Source organism: Mus caroli, unplaced genomic scaffold (assembly GCF_978045245.1).
Source record: "Mus caroli unplaced genomic scaffold, Mus_caroli_1 scaffold_8, whole genome shotgun sequence".
Taxonomy (NCBI): Eukaryota; Metazoa; Chordata; class Mammalia; order Rodentia; family Muridae; genus Mus; species Mus caroli.
Window position 1 is genome coordinate 20,010,148 of NW_028227263.1, and position 22,456 is coordinate 20,032,603.

Genomic DNA, 22,456 nt, shown 5'->3' on the forward strand with positions numbered 1-22,456 from the left:
GGAGAGCTGCGAGAAGAGAAGAAAGGGATTGGGAGAAGTCAGTGGGTAAAGGCACTAGCCGTGTAAGCCTGGTTACCTGAGTTCATCCCCCAGAACCCACATAAAGGTGGAAGGAGAACCGAGTTCTAAGGTTGACTTCTCAGGTCTTGTATGAGCTACAGCGCGCGCGTGCGCGCGTACATGCGTACACACACACACACACACACACACACACACACACACACAGAGAGAACAGACTATATGTGTGTAATTTGTGCAAGTGTACATAGACCCTTTTTACCTAGCATGTGAGGTAGGAGGCTCCCAGCTCCTTCCCTGCTTGAGCAAATAAAAAAAACTGTGAACACAGAGCAGGTTTCTTGGACAGAATTCCCAGGTCCTTTCTCTTTCTGTCATTCACATTTCAGCAACCATAAGTCAGGGAAGGTGAAGGCCCTGTCTGAGGCTATGAATCCGCAGGCCCATAGCTGAGTGATACAGTTGAACAATGGGGCATGATCTACTTAGCAATTTGACTTTCGCCTGCAGTCTCTCCAGAATGTTGCTTCTATACAACAAGGAGAAATGATGTATTCATTCATTTTAATTATTAAAGCTGTCCCCTCAGAACAGTGGTTCTCAACCTTCCTAATACTTTGACCCTTAATACAGTTCTTTATGTTGTGGTGACCCTCAACCATAAAATTATCTCACTGCTACTTCATAACTGTAATTTTGCTACTGTTATGAATTGTAATATAAATATCTGTGTTTTCCCAATGGTCATTTGACCCACAGGTTGAGAACCACTGCCTTAGACTAAACTCTACTTGTCAAACCCTATCCCACATTTTAGCCCAGGCCCACGATGCACCTCCTGGTCCACTCCACTGTCTTCTCATTCAGTGTCTCAAATCATTCCATGATCTCCTATGCACACTGTGCTGGCACTGAGCTCCTGAAGCCCAGCCTCTTGCCAGCTGTAAAGGCTTTCTTGCCCGTGTGCTCTTGTGCAGTCTGTGCATGATACTCTCCCCCCTGACATCCTGCTGTCCACTTCCCCCTCTGATTTTATTTATTTTTGTTATGGTTGTTTTGAAAAGGGTTTCCCTATGTCTCCCTGGCTGACCTTCCTAGGGACCTTCCTGCTCTGTCTCTGAACAGTGCAATTATAAACGTGCGCTACCACACCCAGCTCCCTCTTCTGTTTCCTTCAGAGAGCTTTCTGATATCTGAAATGGTCTTATTTTATCCTGCCTTTTTCTATCTCACCTGGAACATAAACTGGTTAAGAACAGGCACTTTGTGTGCTTGTTGATTTCCATGTCTGTGATGGAAAGAACAGACAAGGCTCAAGAATGCACTGCCAGGAAGCGCCTGTGGAAGGGGAGTCTGGGGCATAGTATTACTGGAAACACACTGGTGGTCATTGACCCCCGTCAGCTGCAGCACCAACATGGCTCTGAGCTGCAGATACTCAGCTGTCTGGATGTTCTGCTGCCGGAGTCACCGTGATCTTCAGAATACCTCACAAGCCAAGGTACACATATACAAGCAGGTGTGGATGGGGTTACTCCCTGCCTGCCCTCAGCCCCTCAAGGCTCTTTTCTAGTATTAATGGCCAGAGACAAATTCTATTCTTTTCTAGAAAGCCTCCATGGATCTGCCAGGCTTGGCCTCCCCTCTTAGCCCCTTCTTCAATTAGAGTGATCGGATGCTAGCTGACCCACCCATAAACACAGATGTGTGGCCCACACTCTGTGTATCAAAATGTGTGAGGTGAGGGAAGGCAAGATGGCTCAGTGGGTAAAGTGCTTGCTGCATGGGTCTGATGACTGAGTTCAATGCCAGGAGCCCACACAGAGGAGGGAACTGACCCCTCAGAGTTGTCCTCTGATCTCTCAGATGCTTCATGAGAAGAGCGCAGGTCAAAGAAAGTAGGTGTTAGAAAGAGCCTGACTGAGGGAGGGCCCTACAACAGCAGACCCTGACTTTGTGAGAGCCCCCAATACAAACTGAGGCCAGGCCCTACCTGTGTGTGCTCCCCAGTGGCATCCTCATGCTTGCCAATCACATCTTCTTGTGATTCAAAATCTTCTGAACAGTCCAGAGGTGGTTCAATTTGGAGACGAGAGCCAGCTTCAGTTCTGATCTGCACAGATTTCTGGACATAGAAATTCAGTGTTAAAATAAGAACAGACACAATTCTGCTCAAGGACAGGAACGAGCCAAGCCTAGCTGGCCACAAAAATGGCATTCAAGGGTGCTGAGCCTGAGCGGGACAGGATTTGGGTGAATTGTTGTTGCTGTTGTTTATAAAGATCAGGTTTCTTTATGTAGTCTAGGCAGTCCTCAAGCTAGTGATCCTCCTGTCTCAGCCTCCTAAGTACTAGGATTACAACTGTGGCCACTGCCCCCATCTCAGCAGTTGTGACTTCACAGGGTCATATTACCTTTGCTTGTTTCTTCCTTATACTTGTAAAGTGTGTAGAAAATGTCAGACTTTTAATGATTATTTTTCTGCAGAATTTTTGTAAGTGTTAAGCATTTCCCCAAAAGCCATAAGAGTTAACTGACCTCATGTTTGGGAAAGCCTGGCTGACGCACTGTAGATATGCTAACACGAAATGGACAGAATCCTTGTAAAGCTTTTTGAACTATACAAGCTGTCCTTGCTGCAGCCTCCCTCCTATCAAGAATTCTTTGCATCTTTGAGAAAGGAATACCTGTGCTAGGTCTTAGGGGCTAGGGATCACTCCAGAATCTCCCACCTCCACACAGCCCATCACTATGCATCTAGGAAGGACCAAAGGGCCCATATGAACAACAAAAGGAGTGGGTCACATGGAATGATGCCAGTGCCCCAAGCCCAGCTCACCTGGCCTTCCGAGTTAACAAGGAAACGCTCCCCTAACGCCCCCAGATGTTGCAACATCAGATCACATAGAAGGCTTTTAACACTTTTGACTTTTATCCTGAGTACAGAGGTGATGGCAGCTCCAGCCATTGGGGGGGGGGGGGGGGGGTGGGGGGGAGAAAAAGCAAGCAGCTAGAGAGTTCCAGAGAGTGGGTGGGGTGGGGCAGAGTGGGGGTGGGGGTGGGGGTGGAGATGATTGAGGACAGTGCAGTATGGAAAAGAAACAGCAGACTGTGAGCCAAGGCTGTGGAATGCACAAAAGCTGGTAGACAAGATGCTACAGATCTTGGCTTCTAGAAGAAGTTGTCAACCCCAAAGGCTCATGGTCTTGACACAAAGGTTTGAAAGCTACACCACTAGTCATGGTAGCCATTAGAATCCCAGAGCTGGAGCACTTGCTACTGCTGCCTGCTCCCTGCTACCAGATTGCTTGGAGCTCAGGATCTCACTGGCTGCTGAGTGCTGGACCACTGGCAATTGGTACTCAGAAGAGGGAACCTCTAACCTGTGCACCTTAGAGCTGTCTCTGGCTTCTAAGACCTGAAGCTGTTAAGACTCTGTTCTCAGGGCTGAGTCAGTCAGCCCAGCCCCCAAGCCTGCTTGTCTGTCCTGTCCTTTGCCTGCTGGAGAAGCTCCTTAGCTCTCTCTCTCAGGTCCAAGACTGACAATACTAGAAACTACTCCCTGCTCACTAGTGATTCCCACCTGAGCAAAACAAAAGGACTCACTCAGCTGGCAGGTGACATGCTGTCACATCGGTCAAGCCACTGTTAGCAAACCAGACCTTACTTGATACATCCAGCACGCAAGGCCTCCATACTAATTCCTACACATTCTAACATGTGTGACTGCTGAACCAATTGGAGCCACTGCCAGGGCCCTATCAGTCCAGCCGAGCCCACAGACACCCTTTCCTCTATCTCTGTGGGCTTGTTTGCCTTCCCACCCTCAATCCCTCTGTGGCTCAAGGATGAGAATGGGACATGCAGCTGTCTATGAGAGCAAGGAAGATGTCCTAATAGAGAAACAAGAAGGGCCAGCAGGTCACTGTGTAATGCCTTGGGATGGTTCTAAAGCCATACACCCTCATTGTCCCACCTTTCCTCTTCACTCCAAAGCCTTTGGCTAGCTCCAGCTGTGGTATGGGTTCCCTCTACACTTTGCTACTTAGTTCTCCTCTCCAGGCTAAGGAAAACATGCTATGCTCCTCTCCCTGGGACATTCAACAACATTCTAACACTGAGGCCTGTTGGGCAGGAAGAGAGGATGGGAGAAAAGGCTGACCACAGACTTGGGTCAGGCCAAGGAGGAGGTAGCTTGGATCACCAGCCACCCAGCCCCTTTTAGGGTCTTCTGGTCCTTTCTCTAAAGAGGGAAGGACTTAGACTAGGGCTTTGTACTTCTGAATGCTGCCAGTTGGCCTGTAGTAGTATTAGCTTTTCCCTTATCTCTTTCTTAAAATCCAGACAAGTCTGGGCAGAGACTGCCAGTCTGTCCTGTTACTAGCCTCTGGAGAAAGCACCTTAGTTCTTGGAATCTCCTGCCTGCCTCTGATCGCAGTGGATCTTTTAGAATTGAGTTCTCCCACCAGAGGAAGATGGAGTATGCTAAGTTAGAGTGGCAGATACCACACCCCTTTCCTGCCCACCATACTGAGTGATAGTTCTTGGGAGCAGGAGAGATGTGAAATTGGGGAACAGAATATAAGTGAGGAGTTGGGGTTATCTTGGCATTCTGGGGCACAGGAAAAGACCAGTTGAGAGGCAGGGATTGAGGCCTGCCCAGGTCTGTGGTCCTGGACAATGTGCACTGCTTGAAAGGAAGCTGGCCAGTGACAGTGGGAGGTACACCCTGGCCAGCCTCTGACTTGGCACATCCACAGAAAGAGCTCTACATCCAGCTAGGAGCCAGGATCACAGCCTTCAGCAACTTCCCAGCCTCCTCTTCCTCAGCACAGCTCAATACAGCAGAGCTTCCCAGTGATGCCCAATATGCAAACACAGCTTTGTTGTCAGCCCTAAGGCCCTTAGTCAGCAGGCCTTCACCAAGCTCTAAGAGCATTGAGTTCCAGATACCAGTGCCCTGCCCCCGAGTCTACTCAGCACCATAGTGAACACTGCAGGTTATGAAGCAACAGTGCTGAAATTAACTCTGTGGTCCAGAAAGCACTCACAACACTGAGTGGGTGCCCAGAGGGTAATAAATAGCTGCCATCTGGCCTGCTCTCCCACCCTAGCCTGGGGAGCCTCCTCTGCCCACAATGTGGGGGCAGCCCCACCCACACCAAGGCTGCTAGATTCTAACCCAGCCCCAGCCACATGCACGCTCCTAGCCTCCCACCTTCCACCTTGCATGGAAGGATGATGATGATGCTCCGGGCTGGCTCCCCGAATGGCATTCTGCTTCACCAGGAGTGGGTGTTCATGAGCCGCTGCTTTCTACTGCCTACTTGCAAACCCAGACCCTGACAGACCTTTGCAGTACCTACCCTGGAGGAGGATTTAAAAGACTCTCCACACAAACCCCCCAAAGCTGCTCACTTCATGCTCAGCCCACACTCCACCCAGTTCATGCCCGGAGTTATTTGTGTATCTTCGGCACCTCCTCATAGTGTTCTAAGAGGGTGCATTGAAGTGTGCTGTCAAACACAGAAGAGCAAGCACAGGGGATGCCCTGTATGCTTGTGCAGGTTGTGTGCTGTATTAATGGAGCCCCCTAGAGGTGGAAGGGCTCTACCAAGCCCCTAAAGACAGGCTGGGTGAGGAGCAGCTCTTCCCAGGTTTGTCAGCTCTTGTCATGATCAGAAGTCAGAGATACCAAAAGAAAGGGCCCAGCTTCACAACGTGGAGGTGAGCTGTCTCATGTGCTCATGTCTGCAGCAACCCAGGATGCAGATATTGCAGTGAGGGACAGCCAAGGCCACTTTCATCCCATAGCAAACGTTCTGTGGAGACCTTTCCTGAAAGTCTGGCCCACAGTAAATTGTTGGAAGGCCAATCCCTTCACTGCCGATTTAATGCTGAGAGCCAGTGACGTTCATCAAAGCTGACAGCATTTTGGTAAACGGCGGCTCTGTTGATTAGGCCACTGTCTACCCAAGTATTACAAGGCTGAGGAAGCCATAAATCTTAATCCACTGATGGCGGCAGAGAGATCTAAGGCCCAGAAGCAGCAAGGGAAAGACAAGCAGGGACAGATGCCTAGATATCACCTGCAGGCCACTCCACAGTAAAGGCGGTGGCTTGGGAGCCTGCTGTATTTATCTAGTCAACCTCTAGATCTCCCAACCCCCACTGACTGGGCCATGGCTAGCAAAAGTGATAGTGCAACCTCACTGGCCCTTTATGGTGGGTCCTGCAGTATAAGAGAAGCCCTGAAACTAGGGCAGAGCATGTCCCAGTCCTGGTGGGGTGGCTTTTAAGAATTGGCCATTGGCTACTGGGGACATTGCTACTTTAACCTCTGGTTAATCCCTAAGAACAAGGTTATCATGGGTGGTTCTACAGCCTTCTTGCCAAATGAGTTTCAGGCCTGTACTCTTTAGAAAGCCCCTTCTATTGTAGTAGCTAGGCTGGTCTAGACCCAGAAGAAGGAAATTCCATGTACCACTGCCCAGCTGCAGGAAGAGGAGAAACTGTCAGACTGGAACAGTAGACATTAGAAATAAGGAAACCAAGTAGACAGGGCCTGGGCTATGGTCCCATTCCTGGTGGGGTGGCTTTTAAGAATTAGCCACTGGCTTCTGGGGACCCTGCTACCTTAATCGCCTGCTTCTCTCTAGCTACCCACAAAGAGGAGCCCAGTCAAAAGGGTGGAAAGAGCTGGGCATGGTGGCTCAAGCCTATAATCCCAGCATGAGAGAGGTATATATAGGAGAATCAAGACTTCAAGGTTAGCTGCAACTACATAGTGAGTTGAAGGCCAGCTTGGGCTATATTAGACCCTGTTTCGATTTTCTGTAGAAAGCAAAGGAAGAGCTGAGCAGTGGTGTACTACACCTTTAATCCCAGCCCTCAGGGAGGCAGAGGCAGGCAGATCTCTGAGTCCAAGGCAAGGCCATGCGGTCCAACTCCAGCACCCTAGACAACAGGCTGTAATATCACACACGCACACGCACGCATGCACACACACACACACACACACACACTGTAGTGATTTGAATATGCAGGAGTGGCACTATTAGGAGGTATGACCTTGTTGGAGGAAGTGTGTCACCGTGGGGGTGGGCTTTGAGATCCTTCTAGCTGCCTGGAAGCCAGTCTTCTCCTGGGTACCTTCCAATCAAGTTCAATCTAAGAACCTCCAGTGCCATGCCTGCTTGGATGCTGCAATGCTTTACTGCCATGATGATAATGGACTAAACCTCAGAACCTGTAAGCCTGCCCCAATTAAATCTTGTCCTTTATAAGGGTTGGCCTGGTCATGATGTCTTTTCACAGCAATGGAAACCCTAACTAAGACACACACACACACACACACACACACACACAAACACACACGTCCTTCCCAGGCTGTTCAAGGTCAGGCAGGATAAGTATCAGGTGACCTCTAGTCACAGCCCACTCAGGTAGCAGACAGCACCACACCAAAGTCAACTACTACAGGCCACCTTGAGTAACACAGATGAACTGGGACATTCAAATAGTTTCTCTTAGAAGTTTCAATCAATCCAGGAGTGTGAAACAGACCTGGAGGGGTGCAGTTGGTTAGTGAAGCCAGTGGAGAGGGCATAGAGTGGGGCTGTGGTAAGTAGCAGAGAAGAGCTATGTGGATTCAGGAACACAGTCTCAGAGCTCCTGCAAGCCCTAGGGTAAAGGAGTTAGTTAGGGTGGTCCTAGCTACACACAGCCACCAAGATCTTTCCAATGGCAGCATTCATATCTTGGTGCTTCTGGGGAGCTCTTTCACTCAGACTACTGTCCAGACCCCTCAGCTTGCATGCTCAACCATTCAACTGTGAGCCAGGGCCCCAGCGCTTCCTCTCCATCACGTGTGCTGATCATAGGCAATACCTTTCCATCACACTCCACTATACCTTTCCAAGGAGACCACAGATCCCCATTCAGCTCTGCTGCACTACCCTGGGCACCTCTGCTGCCTGCCACCGTCCCTCTTGCCTGGCCTTCCTTCATAGAAATTGCCATTAACTTGCTGGCTGCTGTTGCCCTGGCTTGTCCTGGCCTGTCTCCCGCTCCCATCCCATAAGTTCCAGGGCAGCAGGGCTGGCCTGCTTCACTTGCAGCTCTCAGACCGCAGTAAGGATCCAAAACTTTGATGTGCTCCATAAATGGCCAGGACTGAACAGAGGGAGTGAGGTCAGACATAAGAATGAAGTGCCAGAAGAGACAACTCATCAGTCAAGAGAGACTGATATGCAGCCCTGAGGACCGAGGTTTGGAATCCAGCACCGTGGAACAAGAATGGCCTCCAGAGCAAAGGCACAGCAGAGTGTGGTGGGAAGGTGTCAGCACCTTCCAGCTCTGACGGGGCAGAGACAGGAGGATGGTGAGTGCTTGATAGGTTCCAGCCTAGCTGAGAAAATGCAAGCCCAGGTTCATTTAAAGAGAGACTGATTCCATGGAATAGGCAGAGAGTGATAGAGAAGTATGCCTGGTGCCTTCTTCTAGCCTTTGCATACATGCATGTCCCTCACAAATAAAATAAATATACAAGTAGAAAGGAGAGAACGAAGAGCCTGGAAACCTCCAGACTGAGAAACCCTCGACACCTGCCCTCCATTTATTCCAACACTGACCAACACAACCCTTTACCAGCTCTGTGCCAGGCGTGGCAGGAACCTCCACAGACTGAGTGATCCTCAGCAGCTACCTTCTGAGGCAGGTAACCCACTGAGCACCTTCTAGATTAGAAAGCATGCAGCATGAGGATGGGTGGTAGAACCAGAGAGCTGCAAGCAATGGCCTCATCCTAGCCTCATCATCTGCCATTCGGGGCACCTAGCTGAAGAAACACACCACTTAGAGACCACACACCGCACACATGCCTTCCCGACAGCGGCAGGAGGTTGTGATGATTATAAAGGCAAAGCTCAGGGAGGTCCATTAACCAGCTCCAAAACACACACCAAAGCCCATTCTCTTCAATTCCCAGGAGCCACATTCAAATGCCCTGAAGAGCCAGCTGGGGAGAGAAAGTGAGGTAGGAAAACCAATCCATAAGCCAGATGCCATGTGTCTGCTCTGCCAAGCTGCTGAGACATGGAGGGTGATACGCCATGGACTCCCACTGCAGTTCCTCATGGCTCAGGCTCTGTGTGCACAGGAGGTCCAACATCACATTGTCACCGACAGGGAGAACAGATGTGAGGAGGGGAGGAAAGGGATGGGTCACTGCTATTTCTAAGCACTATCCTCAAGGCCACAGGTTTTTCAACTGCATCTCACACTGGCCCCCAGACAACAGAACAGGATCTGTCTTGGCATCCCTGAGGCTGTGTCCCCACTCTCCCAGCTGTCCTGGGCAGCAGCTCTCCTGGAGGCCAAGGCAGACATGTGCGCAATGTAGGCTTAAGGCCTCCTGCAGCCTGCCCAGCTCACCAGCCCCAGGACCATGCATGCATACTCAGTCTGAGCTTTCTACTCAAACAGCAGTCCCTATTGTTAGGCACTGAGTGACCCCTGACTGATGCAGTGCAGAAGGGCAATTATAGCCAAGCGGCTTTGGGAGGCAAGGGGAAATTAGCCCTGATTAAGTCTTGTGAAGTGGGGAGCCACAGGAGAGATGGGAGGGATGCTAATTAATCTTAGGCCAAGCCTTTTAAATTGCACAGACTCTGGGGCCAGCCATTAAGTCACAGTCTAAGACACAAATATGGCTCGTGATAATAGGAAGCACTCTAACAAGCAGAAGAGCTGTGTAGAGTGAGGCAGGCAAGAAAGGCCTCATTAACAAAAAATTAACATTCATGGCTGGGGACAGACACAAGCGCCCAGGCTGGTGCCCTGTGGGCCTGCTCTTCAGACCCCAGCTACAGCAGACACAACTGTTTCCAATAAGCATAGCAGGAAGATGCTGTCAGTACAGCAACAGGTCCAATCCATACCTCAACCCAGCCTCTTCCCTTAGAGGTCATGTGACCCTGAACAAGTGTCTTTGGCTCTCTGGGCCTCAATTTCTATGGCAGTACCATGAGGACATACATCAACCAATTGGGTGTTGTGAATTGCTAGGTGGCAAGCACATGAAAGCCTGTACTGCAGTCTACTGTAAAATGCAAGTGGCTGACGTTCCCCATACATAGATTAGTAAAAACGACTCTGGCAATCTCTGTTGTAAAAGGCCATCCTAATGTGCAAAACGTGACAGGAACTAAGACCACATGACCCAACCTCAAGTTCATACTTGGCACAGTGACACTTGGGTACACTAAGCAGCTCCATATATAGACACATCTCCAAAGGGAAGCTAGCAAGGGATCATAGCAAGGCCTAGTTGAGCAAGAATACAGAACTCAGAGCTGATTCTGATTCTTCCACTTCTTAGTCATGGGCTTGAGTGGTCCCTGGGATTTTCTAAGCATCTCTCTCCTCTGCTCTTACATAAGAGAGGACAACCTGAGAAGCCAGGCTTCAGGTTTGCTGTAAGTGTAAAAAGCAGAGGGGCTGTGTGTAGCTGAGACAGTGCTAGGTCTCAGAACGTTGGCAGCCATCTAAATGGGCCCCTCAGTTCACCAGGGCAGGGTTCTGTCCTGATGACTTGCTTTATCTATGCCATGCCTCACAACTAGTAGGTAGTCGATAAAAAGCAAGTTGACAAATGAGCCCTCAAGAATGAGCATGGGTCTGCTCTTACTATATTCCCTTGTGGGCTCCAGAGGTCCCAGGTAGAGGGAGGACCCTGCAGCAGAGCAGGTACCCCAGAAGCCAGTCCATGCAGAGAGGGTACCCTACAGGGTCCAGAACTGTCACCAAGCCCACAAGGACTTAAACACTTAACAGGCCCACTCTTCATCCTAATGCAAGTGCCAGAGCCTAATGCAAGTTTCCAGACCTGGTGCCATCCTCGGCGATGGACTTTTCCTGGTGCTGTCCTGGAGCTGCGTCTTAAGACTTCTTCGGCTTCTCGGAATAGGGTTCTTCGTCCATAATCTGCAACAGAGACAGAGAAGCAGCTAGTGAGACATGGAAGGCAAGTTCACACTGATAGCTATTCTGAAGCCTACATCTGCAATCCAGTCCAGCTGCTCAAGGTCATTCATATGAGGGACACATCTGCCTGAAGTAAACTGCAAGCAAGCCAATGCCCAGCAGAAAGTGTAAGAGTTGCAAAATGTCCAGAAAATGAGATGCCTAATGTCATGTCAGGCAGCTCTCCAGGCACAAAGAGCCATCACCAAACACAGACATATGGTGTAGTTCCTACAGCAGACAGCCATGTGTAAAAGACAGTGATGGAGACATATTTGAGGAATGAATAAATATACTGCTAGGGTCCCAAGTTAAGCTAATCCTGTTTTCAGTTCCTCCTAATTCTACCAACTAGCAGCATGCTCACAATGAAAGCTAGAGGAGCCTTAGGGGCTACAGAACTCCTGGTAAACTGCATTTAGAATACTGCAGTGGCTCTCTGGGAGATATTTTGGGATATCGCTTTCTCCTCTGGTCCCTTTGCTACTGTGTTTATTTTTCCAGTATGTAATGGCCTGGAAGCTTCCCTCCCCCACACCTAAAGGCAATGAACAGAGAGTCCAAGTATATTCCTCAGAGACACACTGTCAACCTGGAGCCTGGTCCCACCTGTTCAACAGGTCTACCCATTCAATACCACTCATTCCCATTTCACCCACTGGATAGACTTGGTAGAGAGTGCTTCCATCACACTCACACATGAAATCCCTTTAAATCATGAAGGGGCTGGAGTAGCTAGATGTAAAAAGGAACAGTGGAATCAAATACTTCATAGGTGTTAGGTATCAAAGCTAATATGTGCATACCAGCTATTAGTTAAAAATTGTCCTTAAGATCATTGACATTAGAGCTACAGGCAATATAAAAACTACAAAGTTCTCGCTCTAGTGCCTTTGGTTTGGAGTATGGAGACCAAATCTAGTTTGAAAAGAAATAGAAAAGAATTTAAACTTGGAGTGGTTTCTAGGCATGTGTGAGGCTCTGGGCTCCATCCCTAGCACCTTATAGAGTACTTCTCTTCCTTGCTCTTAGGCTCTCTCGCTGGCCTGATGGGTACAGTTAACTCATTTGCTGGTGAGTTCACACATACAGGATGTTTTCAAAGTCTCTGACTCTCTTTAACTTTCTTTTGCAGTACTAGGGACTCAAACCCAGGGCTTTGTTTCTGTTAGGCAGGTGCTCTACCACTGAGCTACATCCCATCCCTTAATTTCTAACTAAAAATGCTGCTGCCTGCCCTGAGAGGGTCTGTGCTCACCCTGTGACCCCTCAGCCTGTGAGGCACTTCTGGAGAAGTCTGTGTGCACAGCTTTCCGTGGTGATGTCTTCAGCTCTGAGTTGGCCCCATTGACATAGACAGAGAAACCTTGCTCCAAGTGTTCCAGCCTCAGCTGCACAGGGTCCTTGGCTTTCAAATGCTTTAGTATCCTGGAAGAGAAAAAGAAAAAAATCACCTGCCTGGATCCAAGCAATGCCTGAGCTTCCGTGTCCCTAAGACCAGCAGTAAAGTGCTTTGGCAAGGGGATAGCACTGTCTCTGTGATGGTTTAAGTGAGAATGGCCCCCATAGGCTCATATGTTTGAATATTTAGTCCCTAGTTGGTAGAACTGTTTGGGAAGGATTAGGAAGCATGGACTGGTTGGAGGAGGTGTGTCACTGGACGCAGGCTTTGAGGTTTCAAAAGATTCCTACCATGACCACTGTATTTCTTCTCTGCCTCATGTATGTGGGTCAGGATGTGAGCTCTCAGCCACTGCTCAAGTGCAATGTCACCTGCCTGCCCCCACGACGGTAAAAGGATTCTTATTACTCTGAAATTGTGAGCCCGATTTTAAACACTCCTTTTATAAGTTGCCTCAGCCCTGTGCTGACCATAGCAATTTAAAAGTAACTATGACAATCCTTAACTCATTGCTGATATGACACTGTCTTTTGTCTCAAGACAGTATACATTGTCTTCATTAGCCCCCTCCCAGAACCATGGCTACAGGATACCTGGTTCTTAGAGTCTTTACAAACACCTTTAAACATCACAGTAATTAGATTTTCAAGTCAACAGGTGGGCTTCACCTTTAGTGATTAACTGCCCAGCAAGTTGGTAAAAATTGTAAAATAGTATATTATATGTGTGGGTGTTTTGCCTACATGTATGTCTGTGTACCACGTGCGCGTCTGGTGCCTATGGAGGTCAGAGGAGTGTTGAGTCCTTGGAACAGGGGTTACAGAGGGTTGTGAGCCTCCATAGAGGTGTTAGAATTGAATCCAGGTCCTCTAGAAGAGCAGCCAATGCTCAGAACTACTGAGCTACCTTTCCAAGCTCCAAGTTAACGAAATTTTAATATAATAACCATCACATTAGGGTGAGCACTGTGTGCCAAACTCAACTTTCAACACAGACAGTGACTTTAGATCACGGTGAATACAGAACTACCCTGTGCTGACCCATGGCTCTAGGGAGAAATCGGATAGCATTTCATCAGCTGATCGTCCAATCATCATGCCTGTGTTTGTGTTTAAAGGCACATTCTTGCCAGGCCTGGTGGTTATGCCTATAATCCCATCTCTGGGAGCAGGAGGGTTGAAATGAGTGTGCAGCCAGCCTGGGCTAAAAAGTGAGGTTCTCCCTCAAAACAAAAGTAAAAATACCTGATTAGAGACAGCTCAGATGATACAGTAATTGCCCTGCAACTGTAAGAACCTGAGTTTGATCCCCAGACTCTGTAGCATAGACCTTTAATCCCAGTACTCAGGAGACAGAGGTATCTCTGTGAATTCCAGGCTAGCCAAGCTACATGGTGAGACCTGGTCTCAAAAATCAAAACAAAAAAGAAAGAAAGCCTGGCTGAGGAGGAAGAGACAAGCATATGCTAGGGCTCAATTCCCAGCCACTCTAGCCAATCACCATGTTCCAGGCTAGTCCTTGCTTTCTCAAAAACAAAGTAGATAGTGCCCATGGAACAAAATAGACTCCACATTTGTATACACACACACACACACACACACACACACACACACACAAAATCTGGGGCCAACTGAAACAACAAAGGTATCAAGAAAAGCACAGAGCTGCCAACCAAGATGCTTCGTGTCCTCGACACCCTTACAGGAAAGACAGTGAGGAGACCAGAAGCTCCCCAGCTTTGTCTCTCCAAACTTCTCCAAGAAGTAAGCTCTTTTGCTAGCCCTGTTCATCTGTGAGCGGCTGCGAGGACACAAGAATGCTGCTAAATATGTTTCTGTGAGTTGCCAATCACAGACATAGACCACGAGGTACGTCCCAGCTGAGGAAGACATTATTCCTCATGGTTACTTTACTCCACACCACAGACGGGGAAAGTGAGACACAGAAGGGCAAGGAACCTGCCCAAGGTCACCCAGCTGCTCTGTGGCAGGGTCGAGATGATAACGTTGGGTACTTTAACTCCAGGGTCATCACTACAGACATGTCACTCCTGGAGCTTGTGAGACAGGATGGCAACTGGCAAACTCAGACACTGCTGGCAACTCCCAGCCCCTTCTCAGGAGGACTAGGAAAACAGGTACTGCTGCATGTTTGATCTTTCCCCAGAAAGCACATCCCAGCACTTCTCAAGCACTGACTCTGGGCATGAGAAAGGTTACTATTGAGACCAACAAATCCTGAACACAGGCCAGCACCTGATGCCAGGGAGTAGAGGTCAGGACACTGATGAAGCCGTCTCAGGAAAGACCCCAGGACACTCTGGGGTCTCCTCACCAGGTGGGCGTGGGCAGCACTCAGTGAAATGTTCTCCTGCCAAGCCTGAGGGCCTGAACTAAAAAACTCAGATCTAAAAAAAAGCCAGATGGCACAAAACTGTCATCCCAGGCCCTAGCCTGACTAGCAAGGCCACCCCCAGATCAACAGTCACTGGGGAATGACACCTAAGGTTGATCTCTGGCTTCCATATGTTCACACACATATGCACATATACAGACAAACATATACAAACACTTACACACACAACAGTAAATGGAAGAGAGGGGTAACTTTGTATATATAGATGCCATGATGAAATTAATTACGTTGTTCATTAACTTTAAAAAGTAATCCAAACAGGCCAGGCAGTGATGGTGCACTCTTTTATTCCCAGAACTTGGGAGGCAGAGGCAGAGAGGCAGAGAGGCAGAGAGGCAGAGGTAGGCAGACCTCTATATGTTCGAGGCCAGTCAAGGTTACATGGAGAAATCCTGTCTGGAAAAAAAAAATCAAAACAGAGTATGTATGTGCTAAGTGTAAAATTGGAAGAAAAAAACTCTGGGTTTGTGGTCCTTGAGTGGAAGGTGATAAATATAAAAATGACATCAGTAGTCATGGAAGAAGGTGGTGGCATTATGAGCGCCTTCTTTGTTTACTTTTCAGCCGTTTCTGCAGCAGCTGACACATCCATCTTTTCAACAAAGATGGCAGGAACTCTGATTACAGACTGCTTATCTCTTGCCAGCCTTGGAAGCCTGCAATGTGCCTGATTGTTGGGCAACAACGTAGAACAGAAGGAAAACACAAGTCACTAAGTGCTGATCTACAAACAGCGATCAGCACACTCCTGGGAGCATGGAATGCAGGAATTCTATAGATAGAGGTCTCAGAGGAGTCAGCAGGCTCAGGTTCGGCCAGGAAACTGACCTACCAGGTGAAGAACACGCCTTGACTTCCCTCCCAGAGACTGCCCTGGGACCCAACATCACTGTTAAAACCCTGTCCTGGCCCAGGATCTTGCCTGGCACTGCATGTGGGTCTCTACTTAAGCAGGATGATTTATGAGAATGTAGATGTTTGAAACTGATAAATTATGATAATTACTCAGACTTAAAAGAATGGGTAAAGAAACTCCCCTGCTGCAGCTGAGTGCAGTGACACTCAGGTGGCACCACAGAAAGGCTTTTTTAAAATGGATGGCTATGTTGTGTAGAGCTGTCCAGGGTGTAGGGTCCCTGCTTGTCCAGAGCTGAGTGGCCCACTGCTGCCCTGCCATCCACATGCTACTTTGGGGAAGGGAGCACCCTTTTCCTAATGCTTCCAGTACAGCCTTTCTGAGGAGGGCTCCTTTGAGCCTGGCTTAGAGTCATTCCCACTCAAGCCACATGAAGTGAGAGGAGAGAGGTACTGCTCCTGAAGGAACTCCTAGAAGCTGTATTTGGAAGGTGAGGAGAGCTGCTGGGCAGAGGAAAGGGACAGGTGAGGTGTCTATAGCCCAAGCCTCTTCCTGAATAAGATTCCTGGTGGGGTAGGGTGAGCATGAAGGCATCTTGATTATAGCAGAAGCGGAGTCATCATGTGCTGTCAGGAGAGCTAGAGAGGGCCAAGGAAGAGGCTCAAGAGATGTGGCAGCCTTGTTTTGTCCCAGCACCTCCTTAGTGATTCTGGCCACTCACCTCACTGGAGATGTAATCACACCTGGGCAGATCTGAACAAGATTGAGCAGCATGATCAAAGCACTGAGAGATGAGGACTGACTGGGAAGATAAGGCTCATGTCTAATCTGCTGGCAGCAGAGGGGGCTGCAGTATGGAGAATGGAGGGGAAATTTTCACCAGATCCAATAGTCTGGTAATTGTGTTACTTGGTCTTTGAGAAAGGTCACTGAAGGAAACTCAAGGGGCCATGTTTGTACATCATGACCTGTTGCCCCAGGTGGAGATTCAAGCGAGACAGGACAAGAGAGACAGCTACTGGCCAGTGAGGGTCACAGCTGAGAATGGTTCTTACATAGGAAAACAGAGGGGGAACATTGGCACCAGGTATGCCTGAAGTCAGAGTGCCATGGTGGTGATGGAAGCTAGGACCTTGCACATGCTAGGTGAGCATATACCCCAGCCCCGACGATTGAGTTCTTCACTCCATAAGCCAATTGTTTCCTAGTTAGTAAACCCATTTAATCCTGGGATTTTAGCTTTACAACCAAAATAGTTAGCTGCTAACTAGTAACTGTGGTGCTGGTGAGATGACTCAACTAGTAAAGGTGCTTGCTGACAAGTTGAAGATCTAAGTTCAATTCCTCAAAGACACAGGGTGAAAGGAGAAACTGGATTCTGCAAGTTCTGACTTCCACATACACATGATGATGTACATGCCTCCCACAAAAAATTTTTAGATGTCAAAACAAATGAAAAGCACAGTCTGTGTCTTTCTTATACATTAGTTCCTTTCCTAGGTGACGCTACGCACATGGTAAGCATTCGCAGAAATAACACGTGAAAACAAGGCTCCTGTAAACCAGAGTTCTAGGGGCAGATACTTCCTGGACAGATCTCTGCTGGCAATGCCCCCTTCTCAGCAGTTCAATGCACAGCAAAGCTGCCTGGGTTCACTTTCTTCCTGAGGACCAATGTAGTCCTCAGCCTCTACCATCATGCCAGGCATGCAACTAGGCCTCGGAGTAATCCACGGCTTTGTCTCACCAAGTATTCTTTCTTAGTATACTTGGGGCCACTGGCAGCCCTGGCAGCTTTCTCTCCACTTGATCACTATGGAAATGTCAAAAACCATAATAGATAAAGCCTAGTCCAGTTCCACCACTGCCTACTTGATACAATGGGGCCTGCTTCTTTGTCTGTCAAATGGGTGCCATCACCCCACCTGCCTGTCTGGGTGGCCTGAAGATAAGCTGGTGAGCTATGGCACCTAGTGTGTGGCTAGCACTTTGTAAAAGGCATCTTGAGGCCGACCTGACCACCACTCGGGGCATTCCCTTTTTCACAAGGCTCTAGCAGGGTTCCTTTTTGGCTTCTTATTTCCTGCATCCAGGGATACCCACTCCCACCCCATTTTACAGCAACTCAATTGTGATATATTTTTAATTGTCACAATGCTGCAATCTTGTCTGTGAAATTCCCATCTATGCTGTCAGCCAACAGCTCTGGGATAGCACTTATTGATCCCCAATTAATGAGATACAATCTGCTCATGAGGAGCTATGACACTCTTCCCCAGATGAGCGCCCAGGATGATTAAACCATCACCCAGGTGTTCAGTGGCAGCATCCAGCCTGCCAGAGACTGAATAAAAACATCCAACCCCTTGCCATAAATGCCAGGATAAACACCCATGGGGGTCTAATCAGCATGAGCTATCTGCAGTTCTCACTTGAGCTACCTGCCCCTGGGAAGATGGGAAAGGGAGAGTTCTGCTAAGTGGTTGGGCACTGAAGGCACTACTCAGCACTACTGACTGGGCATATCTGGAAATGAAAGTGTGAGCCTGTTGTCGTGTGTGTGTGTGTGTGTGTGTGTGTGTGTGTGAGAGAGAGAGAGAGAGAGACAAGGTTTCATGTAGCCCAGGCTGGCTGTGAATCTACTATTTAGCCAAGAATGACTTTGAGCTTCAGATCATTCCACCTATACCTCAAGTGCTAAGATTACAGGCATGTGCACCACACCCAGTTTTTATACAGTGCTAGAAAATGAACCCAAGGTTCCTTACATGCTAGGCAAGGATTCTATCAACTAAGCCACATCCTCGGCCTTAGAGACAGGGGTCTTGATGAAACTCTATAATGGGTGGAGCTCTTACATAATAGTGCATGACGTTATCCCATACACTCCCAAGACCATCACCAGGGCTCCCCAAACCAACAGGTGTCCAGACAGCCAGGTAAGAACTAAATGGGATTTGAGGTGACACCTTTCAGGCCACTTACCTGCAATACTGGTCTATTCCCATAACACAAAGATCCTAATTCCTGCCTTTGCTGAGTCTTCCCAGAGTGGTTCTGAAGAACTCTAGCTTGTGGTTTGACTTGAATTCATTACCAATATTATAAAATATCAACCTAGATCCCAGCTTCTCTACCAGCATGGAGGCTCTCTGCTCCTCTCCCTTTATTAAAACCCATGGCAGTGCTGAGCAGTGTGGACAGGAAAGTACCAGATAACCCGCTGTCCCAGCTCCTAGGCTCTGAGTTGACACATCGAGCTCATAGGAAGGTTCAGGTCTGGATACAAACCACAATGAGCTGGAAATAAACTTGCTTGGCCTTGAAAAAGAACAGAGGCCTTTAGACTACTCCAGGTTGCTATGACCTTGACCACTACACACTATAGTGCTTTAAGCTTTTGCAAGAATCTGCACCAGAGCCAAATAGGCCCCACCCTAACTTTAAATGACACAGAGCAACTTCAGTCACAAGGTAAACTGGTTCACATTTCCACAAACTTAGCTTTCCAGGGCAGGTTGATGCCCAAGAGATGCAGACCACCATTTATAGGTGATGTACAAGGGTCTCAGTACCCCTGACCCACTTCTCTATCATGAGACAAGAGGTAGTGCCTGCACAGCCAACAGTTTGCTATGGGTCAATCAAAAGATGCAACTAAAGCATTGGATAGGGTGGGGGTGGGGGAGGTGTGGAGCTACAAGTGCTGGCAATAACCTCAGTCTCTACATGGGGGGGGGCTCTCTGCCCCACTCCTGTGTGCTATTAATAAATCAGAATAAATGTTTATCTGGCTAATAACAAGGGTTGCCATCAGGCAGCTTGCTCTTACCGGTTTCTCTGCTGAAGCAATATTAAATACTCATCATGTTTCTCATCAAAGTCTGTCACCATGTCCTTACTGTAACCCTGAAAGGAAGAAACAGAGTGGGGTGAGAACAAAATACAGGACGGCCTTCGCTGAAGCAGGGCACTGCACACAGCCTGCAGGAGCCGGCTGATCTGGGAGGCCAACCTTGACGAAGGCCCAGCTCCCTCTGGTCCATCACTCTGGCGACCCAGAGCTCCAGGGACTGTGTGGAAGCCCAGTGGGTCTCAAGCTCACACAGTTTTACCATTCCATGAAAGAAGGTTGGGTCCTAGACTCCTCACTGTCTCCCCATGCCCTGTGAAGTCCAGGACTAATAAGAGTTGGTATCTTCAGAACTGCCACACCTACATAGTGAGATGCTATCTCAAAAAAAAAAAAAAAAAACAAAAAAAACAAAAAAACAAAAAAACCAAAAAACAAAAAACAAATCAAATAGCTAAACACCAACCAACCAATAAAATAAAATAAAACAAACCTTGGCATCTCAGATTTTTTTCTGAATGCACACTACTCAGCCATCTCAGTCATCACCACCAGATCACACCAACCTGGCTGCTGAAAAGGGACCTTCTGTCTCTGTCTCTCTGTCTCTGTCTCTGTCTCTCTCTCTGTCTCTCTCACACACACACACACACACAGCCAGAGAGCCTTGGCTTAGAAGTGCAATCACTTTACACCTTGCCTAGGACCAGGGAGTCACAGTTTGGGGGAGAACAAGGCAGGTCAGCCTTGGGACTTTGCTGGTACTCAGGGGAAGGAGCTGTTTTTCCCTTTGGGGGCCTAGGTCTGGAAAAGCCTTAGAAATAACAGTGGCAAAGATAGTAGAGTCAAGTGATGGGGACAGACAGATTCCCCACACTCTCTTCAGTCCCTGGACCTATCCTGACCTTGAACTTGAAGCGATCTTCCTGCCTCAGACTATGGAGTGCTGGGACTAAAGACATGCACCATCACGTTTGGATCATTGTTCACCGTAAGGCATTTGCAGCTTGTAGCAGGCTTGTTGGGCTGCATCCCTAGGGGAGCAAAGGAGTACCTGTGCACTTGCTCCTTTCCCCATGCTTCCTGCAGGCCTGGCCAGGGCACTCACTGCTTCCTCTGTCTTCCCGGCCTCTTCCTTGGCATCCACAGCCCTAGGACCCCTTTCTGCACAGCTCTCTGTCTGGGCCTTCTCTGACCAACCTTCCTCCTCTAGCTTCAACTATGAATGTTGAACATCTACTTGCTTCCCTCTCTATTTTCCCTTCTCTCTCCAGTTACCAGGCAATGGGGCCCTTGGGATGGGAAATAGTGAAAGCTACTCTCAGACCAACGCTAATGGCCTAACCCCCTTTCTCCACCCATGTCCTGCAAACCCCAGGCTGTGGCCATCTGCTGACCTCTTCCCCTGTCAGTCACACTTTCCCTTCTACCCAGCAAGCCTTACGTCTTTCAGCTTTCTGTTGGTGCATACATACGTCACAATGGGACTGTGAGATTCTGTCTCAGGAGGAAGGGGAGGCCCCATGGGCATCCCTAACCAGTTCCCAGCTGATGCCTGTGAACTACATTTAAACAAGCAAGACCCTATGCTAGGTAGGCCCTCTACCATCAAGCCACATCTCCAGGCCCTCAAATCTCTGAGTGTCACTGGGCTTCAAGCTAGCTAACCCAGTTGCCCAGCCAGTGAGCAATAATAACAAAGGGTGTCATTATGAAATTAGAAGAAACTTTAGAAACTGATAGACCTCTCTGGCTTCCTGAGCTGCCTCAAGAGGTTCCTTGTGTCTCTGGGGCTGAGTTTGGCACCTCCCTGCATGCAGGAAAGTACAGGAGAGACCTCCACACTGGGAGAGATCCTTGTAGCATCCCAACTCTGGGGAGGAGTTATTCCACCCAGCCTTCTTTTTTGATGTTTGTAGCAGTTCTTGAGATGGTTATTATCGCCCTACTTAAGAAACAAGGAAATTCATGCTGTGCCTATTCCCAAACACCAGCAACTCCATTGCAATTTACATAACCATTTTGAAATATTAAAGTGACCACTAATACATTATGGTATTGAATGAAGGAAACATTTGGTGGCATTCTTAGAAGAAATACAGACTTCAAAGAGATAGGATGCCCTTAGACCCTTTCTGGAATGTATCTGTTCTTACTCACCAAGAGGCAGATGCCACATAGACCAAGGCCATCCAGACAGCTCACTTCTCCCAGCCCCTGCTTTTCAAATGCTAGTCCCCTGGGGATTGAGATGACAGGAAGGCTCTGATTCAGGAGGGCTAGGAAGCCCTGTGTTAATTTCTAGCCAGTCTGTGAGCCATACTTGGATAAGCAAGATTCTCCACTAGCTCAGCTTTCCCTCAGTCCTGGCCTGTGAGTCTGTCTCTGAGCCTGGGCCTTGCAGTCCAGGCCTGGCTCCAAATCACAATGCGGCCTCCAGACATGCGGTTGTTACGGATGTGATCTGTCCCTTCCAAAACTCTGGCTGAGATCTGCTTCCCACAGCAGTGGTGTTGAGGGGGGGGAAGGGGAGTGTGTAGTCCAGAGTCGCACCTAGTGAAGGGATTAGTACGGCTCCAACAATGGGCTAGTAATCATGGGAGCGAATGAGTTCTTGTGAGACCCGATCACTTTTGAGAAACTAGACTGTTACAGGACCAGGAGGACCCTCTGCTTGTCCCTGCATCCACATGCTTGCTTGCTTGATCATCCTTCCACCTTCCACAATGTTATGGTGTCCCTTGCCTGAAGTTGCTGTCATGCCCTGGACTTCCGAGCCTCTAGAACCCAAAGCCACATAAGCTTCTTTCTTTCTTTCTAAATCATCCAGTCTCAGGTACTCTGTTACAGAAACAAAAGGCGTCTTAATGCACATTCCACACTGCTG

The 22,456-nt window shown here is 48.5% G+C and overlaps 1 protein-coding gene across 6 annotated transcripts in view; it reads right to left on the reverse strand.

Moving 5' to 3' along the window:
* Katnip (katanin interacting protein) overlaps positions 1-22,456 on the reverse strand; it is a 169,602-nt gene that overhangs the window by 102,115 nt on the left and 45,031 nt on the right. For all 6 annotated transcript variants that reach the window (XM_021167736.3, XM_021167737.3, XM_029479630.2 and 3 more), the window contains 4 exons: positions 19,549-19,625; positions 12,302-12,471; positions 10,907-11,004; positions 2,012-2,143 (listed from right to left, as the gene is read on the reverse strand). In XM_021167736.3, the coding sequence (XP_021023395.1) occupies positions 2,012-2,143; positions 10,907-11,004; positions 12,302-12,471; positions 19,549-19,625 (477 nt within the window). The remainder of the gene's footprint in view (positions 1-2,011; positions 2,144-10,906; positions 11,005-12,301; positions 12,472-19,548; positions 19,626-22,456) is intronic.